This window comes from Melospiza melodia, unplaced genomic scaffold (assembly GCF_035770615.1).
Source record: "Melospiza melodia melodia isolate bMelMel2 unplaced genomic scaffold, bMelMel2.pri scaffold_184, whole genome shotgun sequence".
NCBI classification, from domain to species: domain Eukaryota; kingdom Metazoa; phylum Chordata; class Aves; order Passeriformes; family Passerellidae; genus Melospiza; species Melospiza melodia.
The window spans coordinates 25,930-35,270 of NW_026948527.1; the positions used below are offsets into that span (position 1 = coordinate 25,930).

Genomic DNA, 9,341 nt, shown 5'->3' on the forward strand with positions numbered 1-9,341 from the left:
ACAGGTGACACAGGTGACACAGGTGACACAGGTGACAATGGCACCAGGGTATGACAAGGCCAAGGCAATGGTGGGACAATGGGGACACTGTGAGCACTGAACTGGGATGAACTGGTTCATACTGGGATGAACTGGGGGACACTGGGGGTGACCCAGGGGAGGTGACACAGGTGACACAGGTGACACAGGTGACAATGCCCCCCCAGGGCCCTCTTTGACTGCGACAAGGCCAAGGACAATGGGGGACAATAAAGGACACCGGGGAGCGCTGGGATGGACTGGGATGGACTGGCTCATACTGGGACAAACTGGGATGGACTGGGATGAAGTGGTTCATACTGGGATGAACTGGGAGTGTCCCCCAGTGACCCCGGGGAGGTGACACAGGTGACACAGGTGACACAGGTGACAATGCCCCCCCAGGGCCCTCTTTGACTGCGACAAGGCCAAGGCCGTGGGGAGGGGAATGGATGGAATGGGGGACATTGAGAGCACTGGGCTGTACTGGTTTGTACTGGTTCATACTGGGATGGACTGGGGGACACTGAGGATGACCCTGGGGAGGTGACACAGGTGACACAGGTGACAAAAGTGACAATGCCCCCCCCAGGGCCCTCTTTGACTACGACAAGGCCAAAGACGTGGGGAGGGGAATGGGGACAATAAAGGGCACTGGGAGCACTGGGATGAACTGGGCTGTACTGGTTCATACTGGGATGAACTGGGGGTGTCCCCAGTGACCCCGGGGAGGTGACAAAGGTGACAAAAGTGACAATGCCCCCCCAGGGCCCTCTTTGACTGCGACAAGGCCAAGGACGCGGGGAGGGGAATGGATGGAATGGGGACATTGAGAGCACTGGGCTGTACTGGTTTGTACTGGTTCATACTGGGATGGACTGGGGGACACTGAGGGTGACCCCGGGGAGGTGACACAGGTGACACAGGTGACACAGGTGACAATGCCCCCCCAGGGCCCTCTTTGACTACGACAAGGCCAAGGACGTCGGCTTCCTGAGCCAGGCGCTGAGTTTCCGTTTCGGGGACGTTCTGCACGTCCTGGACGCCTCCGACGAGGAGTGGTGGCAGGCCCGGCTGGTGCTGCCCCCCCAGCAGCCCCCCGACATCGGCTTCGTGCCCAGCAAGCGCCGGTGAGACGCTGGTTCATACTGGTTTGTACTGGTTTGTACTGGGAGTCACTGGGAGGGGGTTTGGAGCAGTTACAATGGGGTCCAATGGGGTTCAATGGCACTGGGAGGGCACTGGGAGTTACTGGGAGGGACTGGGAGCCACTGGGAGGGCACTGGGAGGAGGTTTGGGAGCACTGGGACTCACTGGAATAGCCCTGGAGTCACTGGTTTGTACTGGGAGCCACTGGTTTGTACTGGGAGTCACTGGTTTGTACTGGTTTGTACTGGGAGCGAGTTTGGGGGCACCGGGAGCCAACATCGGGGAGTTATAATGGGGATTAATGGTACTGGGAGGGACTGGGAGCCACTGGGAGGGCACTGGGAGGAACTGGGATGGAGTTTAGGAGCACTGGTTTGTACTGGTTTGTACTGGTTTGTACTGGGAGCGAGTTTGGGGGCACTGGGAGCCAGTATCAGGGAGTTTATAATGGGGATTAATGGTACTGGGAGGGACTGGGAGGGCACTGGGAGGAACTGGGATGGAGTTTAGGGACACTGGGAGGTGACTGGGACTCACTGGAATAGACCTGGAGTCACTGGTTTATACTGGGAGTCACTGGTTTGTACTGGTTTGTACTGGGAGCGAGTTTGGGGGCACCGGGAGCCAACGTCGGGGAGTTACAATGGGGATTAATGGCACTGGGGAGGGCACTGGGAGTTACTGGGAGGGGACTGGGAGGGCACTGGGAGGAACTGGGATGGAGTTTAGGAGCACTGGGACTCACTGGTTTATATTGGGAGTCACTGGTTTGTACTGGTTTGTACTGGGAGTGGAATTGGAGCGGTTCCGATGGGGTTCAATGGCACTGGGAGGGACTGGGAGTTACTGGGAGGGACTGGGAGGAGGTTTGGGAGCACTGGGAGTCACTGGTTTGTACAGGGAGCCGCTGGTTTGTACTGGGAGCCACTGGTTTGTACTGGTTTATACTGGGAGTGGATTCGGAGCCATTCCAATGGGGTCCAATGGGGTTTAATGGCACTGGGGGGTTACTGGTTTGTACTGGTTTGTACTGGGAACCAACGCTGGGGTGTTCCAATGGGGTTCAGTGGCACTGGTTTGGACTGGTTTGGACTGGTTTGGACTGGTTTGAACTGGTTTGGACTGGTTTGGACTGGTTTGGACTGGGAGTCACTGGAGCCTTACTGGTGGCTACTGGGAGGAGACTGGTCCAGACTGGTCCAAACTGGTGTGAACTGGTCCTTACTGGTGCAAACTGGTCTAAACTGGTCCCAACTGGTCCAAACTGGTGCGAACTGGTCCAAACTGGTCCTTACTGGTGCAAACTGGTCCTTACTGGTTGCAGGGTGGAGCGCCGGGAGTGGACGCGGCTCAAGGCCAAAGATCGGGGGCCGGGGGCTCAAGGTGGGGCCTGAAAATCCCCAAATTCCACCCAAAAAAAATCCCTAAAATTTCACCCAAAAATTCCCCCAAATTTCCACCCAAAATCCCTAAAAATTCCCCCAAAATTCCACCCCAAACCCCCCCCCAAAAAATCACCAAAATTCTCACTAAAAATCCCACAAAATTTCCTGAAAATTGCCCCAAAACCCCCCACAAAACCCCCCCAAAAGAATCCCTGAAAAATCCCAAAAATCGCCCTGAATATTCCACCCCCAAAACCCCCCAAAAAATCTCTCAAAAATCCCCAAAAATCTCCCCAAAATCTCCTCCAAAATCCAAAAAAATATTCCCAAAAGAGTCTCCTGAATCTTCTCCAAAATCCCCCCCAAAATACCCCAAAAAATCCTGAAAAATCCCAAAAAAATACCACAAAAAATACACCAAAAAATCCCCAAAAATCCCCCAAAATCCCCCCAAAAAATCCCCCAAAATCCCCAAAATTCCTAAAAATCCAAAAAAAAAATCCCAAAAAATCCCAAAAAATTCCCCAAAATCCCCCAAAAATCCCAAATTCCCCGCAGGCCGCGAGGACGCCGTGCTGAGCTACGAGACGGTGACGCAGATGGAAGGTGAATTTTGGGCTGAGATCCCCCAATTTCGGGATCTCCTTCCTTTCTGGGGAGGTTCAGGACCCCGGGAATTTTGGGAATTTTGGGAATTTGGGGGAATTTTGGGGTAAATTTTGGGGGTTTTTTTGCGCTCCCCAGTTCACTACGCAGCGGCCCGATCATCATCCTGGGCCCCACCAAGGATCGCAGTCAACGACGACCTCCTGAGCGAGTTCCCCGAGAAATTCGGCTCCTGCGTGCCCCGTGAGTCACCTGGGGGCACCTGGGCACACCTGGGCACATCTGGGGCACACCTGGGCACACCTGGGCACATCTGGGGGCACCCAAAACACACCTGGGGCACACCTGAGGGCACACACAGGGAGCTCCTGAGCGAGTTCCCCAAGAAATTCGGCTCCTGCGTGCCCCGTGAGTCACCTGAGATACACCTGGGCACACCTGGGGGCACCTGGGCACACCCTGGGATACACCTGGGGGCACCCAAAACACACCTGGGGGGCACCTGAGATACACCTGGGGGCATCAGGAACACACCTGGGAGCACCTGGGGGCATCAGACACCCACCTGAGATACACCTTGGGGCACCTGAGATACACCTGGGCACACCTGAGGGCACCCAAAACACACCTGGGGGCACCTGGGATACACCTGGACACACCTGAGGGCACACACAGGGACCTCCTGAGCGAGTTCCCCAAGAAATTCGGGTCCTGTGTGCCCCGTGAGTCACCTGGGGGCACCCTGGGGGCACCTGAGATACACCTGGGCACACCTGGGATACACCTGGGCACACCTGGGGGGCACCCAAAACACACCTGGGATACACCTGGGATACACCTGGGCACACCTGAGGGCACACACAGGGACCTCCTGAGCGAGTTCCCCAAGAAATTCGGCTCCTGCGTGCCCCGTGAGTCACCTGGGGGCACCTGGGCACACCTGGGATACACCTGGGCACACCTGGGCACACCTGGGGGGTGTCAGGAACACACCTGGGCACACCTGAGGGCACACACAGGGAGCTCCTGAGCGAGTTCCCCGAGAAATTCTGGTCCTGTGTGCCCCGTGAGTCACCTGGGGGCACCTGGGCACACCTGGGCCCCATTTATCCCCCATTTCAGGTGTGTTACCTGCAGACGCGACGCGGCCCAAGCGCGAGTACGAGGTTGATGGCTGCAACTGTCACACCTGGGCCCCATTTACCCCACATTTAACCCCATTTATCACACAATTATCCCACATTTAACCCCCGTTACCTGTCCCAGGTGTGTCCCAGGTGTGTCTCAGGTGTGTCTCACCTGTCCCACCTGTCCCACGCGGCCCAAGCGCCAGTACGAGGTCGACGGCCGCGATTGTCACACCTGGGACACACCCAGATCACGTTTCACACCCATTTGACCCCCGTTACCTGTCCCAGGTGTGTCTCACCTGTCTCAGGTGTGCGTTACCTGTCCCACCCGCAGACACGACGCGGCCCAAGCGCGAGTACGAGGTCGACGGCCGCGATTATCACTTCGTGGCCTCGCGGGGAGCGCATGGAGAAGGACATTCCAGGGGCACAAGTTCATCGAGGCGGGGCAGTACAACAGCCACCTGTACGGCACCAGCGTCCAATCAGTGAGAGAGGTGGCTGAACAGGTGAGATACACCTGGGATACACCTGGGATACACCTGGGCACACCTGGGCACACCTGGGATACACCTGGGCGGGGCAGTACAACAGCCACCTGTACGGCACCAGCGTCCAGTCAGTGAGAGAGGGTGGCTGAACAGGTAAATACACCTGAGATACACCTGGGATACACCTGGGCACACCTGAGGATACACCTGGGTACTGCTGGGATACACCTGGGATACACCTGGGTACACCTGGGTACTGCTGGGTACAGCTGGGGAACACACCTGGGATACACCTGGGCACACCTGGGGGGAGTGTGGGAACACACCTGGGGCAGTACAACAGCCACCTGTACGGCACCAGCGTCCAATCAGTGAGAGAGGTGGCTGAGCAGGTGAGATACACCTGGGTACAGCTGAGATACACCTGGGCACACCTGGGCACACCTGGGATACACCTGGGTACTGCTGGGATATACCTGGGTGGGGCAGTACAACAGCCACCTTGTACGGCACCAGCGTCCAATCAGTGAGAGAGGTGGCTGAACAGGTAAATACACCTGAGATACACCTGGGATACACCTGAGATACACCTGGGCACACCTGGGTACACCTGAGATACACCTGGGCACACCTGGGCACACCTGAGATACACCTGGGCACACCTGGCCACAGCTGGGTACAGCTGGGAACACACCTGGGATACACCTGGGCAGGGCAGTACAACAGCCATCTGTACAGGACGAGTGTGCAGTCTGTCAGAGAGGTGGCTGAACAGGTAAATACACACCTGGGCACACCTGGGCACACCTGGGCACACCTGGGGGAGTGTGGGAAACACACCTGGTCACACCTGGTCACACCTGGGTGTGGTTTGGGTCACACCTGTGTCACACCTGTGTCACACCTGTGTCCCCCTGCAGGGCAAGCACTGCATCCTGGACGTGTCTGGGTGTACCGGTGACACACCTGGGCACACCTGTGTCACACCTGTGTCATACCTGTGTCACACCTGTGTCACACCTGGTCACACCTGTCCCCTGCAGGGCAAGCACTGCATCCTGGACGTGTCGGCCAACGCCGTGCGGCGGCTCCAGGCGGCGCAGCTGCACCCGATCGCCATCTTCATCCGGCCCAAATCGCTGCAGAACGTGCTGTGAGTCACCTGGGCACACCTGGGCACACCTGGGCACACCTGGGGGCACCTGGCACACCTGGAATACACCTGGGCAGGGATTTGGGGGGGATTTGGAGGGTTTTAGGGCTCCCCGTCGCCATCTTCATCCGGCCCCAAATCACTGCAGAACGTGCTGTGAGGCACACCTGGGCACACCTGGGCACACCTGGGGGCACCTGGGGATATACCTTGAGGGCATCAGGAGCACACCTGGGATACACCTGGGATACACCTGGGGCACATCTGGGGGCACCTGGCACACCTGGGGGCAACTGGGCACACCCTGGGCACACCTGTGCAGCCGTTCTGGGTGGAATCTGAGGGGTTTTGGGCACAGAGAGGGGGAAAACTGAGGCAGAAAGGGGCGGGGCCATCTATGATGAGAGCGAGGCTAATTTGCATAATAGGTGGGGCTTTGAACCCAGTGGGTGGGGCTCTGTGATTGACAGGTGAGGTGTGGGTGTGGTTTGTGAATGGGCATGGCCTCGTGAATGAAGCCGGAATGTGGGCGGGGCTTGTGAGGGGGGTTGCGGGCGTGGCCTGGCAATTCCAGGTGTGCTGGGTGTGGCAGATGGGCGTGGCCAGGGATTTATGGGAACATCCCAGGAATTTGGGCGTGGCCAGGTGTGGTGGGCGTGGCCAGGTGAAGTGGGCATTCTACTGGGAACTGTGGGTGTGGCCAGGTGTGGTGGGCGTGGCTTAGCGGGTTGTGGGCGTGGCCATGTAAGGTGAGCATGTCTGTGACTTTCTGTGGGCGTGGCCAGGTGTGGTGGGCGTGGCTTGGCGGGTTGTGGGCGTGGCCAGGTGTGATGGGCATTTATGTGGGTGGTTGTGGGCGTGGCCAGGCGAGGTGGGCGTGGGTTAGAGGGTTGTGGGCGTGGCCATATGAGGTTGGGGGGTGTGGGCGTGGCCAGGTGATGTGGGCGTGTCCCAACGTGGCCCCGCCCCCCTCAGGGAGATCTCCAAGCGCTGTGAGCGAGGAGCAGGCGCGGAAAGCGTTCGACAGAGCCACCAAACTGGAGCAGGAGTTCACCGAGTGCTTCTCAGGTGAGAAACACACCTGGGCACACCCAAAATCCCCCCCCAAAATTCACCAAACCCCTCCAAAATACTCAAAAATTTTTTTTTAAACCCTACAAAGATCCCGATTCACCCCAAACCCCCCCCAAAATCCCCCCAAACCCCCCTAAAATCCCCTTTTTATTCACTTCCAAACCCCCCAAAATCCCCTAAAATCCTCTAAAATCCCATTTTTTTTTACCTTCCAAAGATCCCGATTCACCCCAAACCCCCCAAAATCCCCCAAACCCCCCTAAAATCCCCCCCAACCCCCCAAAACCCCTCTAAAAATCTCCTTTTTATTCACTTCTACAGGTCTCTACCACCCCAAACCCCCCCAAACCCTCCCAAAACCCTCCCAAAAAAATCCCCTAAAATTCCCTTTTTTTTTTTATTTTTTTTTATTTTTTTTTTACCCAAACCCCCTCAAAACTGCCCCAAAATCTCAATTTTTTTTCTCTCTCTCTCCCCAGCCATGGTGGAAGGCGACAGCTTCGAGGAGATTTACCACAAAGTCAAACGAGTCATCGAGGACCTCTCAGGACCTTTCATCTGGGTCCCCGCCCGCTGAGCGGCTTTAGGGCCGGGGGGGGGACCCCCCAAAAAAAATCCCCCCCCCCCCCCCCCAAATCCCCCCCAAAATCCACAGGAAAACCCCCACCCCCCCCCCCAAAAAAAAAAAAAAACAAAAAAAAAAACAACAAAACCCCAAAAAAACCAAAAAAACCCCACCAGGACCTGCTGGGAATTCCCAAAGCCCTGGGGGAGGGGTTGGTTGTTTTTATTTTAATTTTTTATTTATTTCAAAATTTTTTTTTTTTTTTTTTTTTTTTTTCTTGGGGGGGGGGGGGGGAGAATCTCCTCTCCGGTGGTTTTTGGGGGGGGGTGTGGGGGAAAAACGCCCCCCCCCCCCCGCCCCAAATTTGGACTCTTGTCATTTTTTTGTACATATTTAAGCTCTATATTTGTAACGCCCCGGGGGGGCCCCCAGAATCGGCCCCTCCCGGCCTCGAACGTTTTTTGGGGGGGTGGGGGGGAGGGGGTTTGGGGAGGGGTCTTGGGGTTCCCATGGGCCCCCTCCCCCACCCCCCCTCCCCCTCCCTCGGCGTGGGAAACAAAAATGGGGGGGGGGGGGGAGGGGGGGGAGGGGGGGGAGGGGGAGATGAGAGTATTTTGCATAGAAATTATGGAATTGTGGGAATAAAGCGATGGAGACGCCGGAGGTTCGGGATTGGGGGGGGGATGGGAGAGGGGAATTTTGGGCGGGGGGCGTTTAAAATTTTTGGGGGATTTTTTAGGGATTTTTTGGGTTTGGAAAGGTTGTTGTGGGGTTAAATGGGGAGTTTTGGGGTTCAGGGGGATTGGGGGGGGGTCCACGGTGGGATTTGGGGGGGTCCTGGAGGGGTCACGGAGAACGGGGATGGAATTTGGGGAGATTTTGGGGGGTTTTGGGTGGAAAGGACGCGTGGGAACTGTCACGGGAGCGGCAGCCAATCAGGAGCGGGAGCGCTCAATGGAGGCGTGGCCGAGGGCGGTTTGAGAATGGCGGGTAGTTATGAATGGAGGGGCGGGGTTTAGGAACAGAAGGCGGGATTTATGGAGGGCGGGGTTTATTTACGTATTCGGGATTTATGAATGGCGGGGCGGGATTTTTTTACCGGTTGGGGATTTATGAATGAAGGGCGGAGTTTTCCCACCCCATCACCACCTCAGCACCCCTCCCGCCCTAATTAACGCTAATTACCAGTTATAATTAATTTATTACCAAGCAAAAAAAGCGGGGGGAGACCCCCCTGGAATGGGGGAAGGACCCCAAATTTATTGGGGGAAGGTCGCTCTGGCCACGCCCATTTCCATGCCCCTCCCCCTCCTTGGTCCCAGGGGTTTTTTGGGGGGTCCCGGGGAGGAATTTTGGGGTCCCTGAATTTTTGGGGGATCCTGAGAAGATTTTTGGGGGTCCCATAAAATTTGGGATCATCCCAGGTGAGATTTTGAGGGTCCCAGAGCAAAGGAACCACCCCAAAATCCTCTTTTCATCCTAAAGAACAAAAAAAAAATCTTAATTTTGGGGTGATTTTGGGCTTTCTGAAAAATTTTTGGGGTCCCAGGTGAATTTTGAGGGGTCCCAGGTGAATTTTTGGGGTCCCAAGAAGATTTTGGGGGGGGTCCCATCAAATCTTGCTGTGATTTCAAGTGAGATTTTTACGATTCCCAGACTCCCAAAATCCCCGGTTTAAACCCCCCCAAAAAATTCTCAATTTTTGAGGGGATTTTTTGGGGCGATTTTGGGGTTTTTTGGGGTGCTGGGGATTTTGGGGTCACTCCTTTA

At 56.3% G+C, this 9,341-nt stretch overlaps 1 protein-coding gene across 1 annotated transcript in view; it reads left to right on the forward strand.

The window, feature by feature from the left end:
- The window catches only part of LOC134433515 (disks large homolog 4-like), a 32,678-nt gene extending 25,095 nt beyond the window's left edge, over nt 1-7,583 (forward strand). The window contains 13 exon segments of the mRNA XM_063182349.1: nt 972-1,148; nt 2,492-2,550; nt 3,111-3,158; nt 3,297-3,310; nt 3,313-3,348; nt 3,350-3,401; nt 4,623-4,687; nt 4,689-4,709; nt 4,711-4,797; nt 5,823-5,932; nt 6,908-6,923; nt 6,925-7,000; nt 7,486-7,583. Coding sequence (XP_063038419.1) covers nt 972-1,148; nt 2,492-2,550; nt 3,111-3,158; nt 3,297-3,310; nt 3,313-3,348; nt 3,350-3,401; nt 4,623-4,687; nt 4,689-4,709; nt 4,711-4,797; nt 5,823-5,932; nt 6,908-6,923; nt 6,925-7,000; nt 7,486-7,583 — 859 coding nt within the window.
- The last annotated feature ends 1,758 nt before the right edge of the window (nt 7,584-9,341 follow it).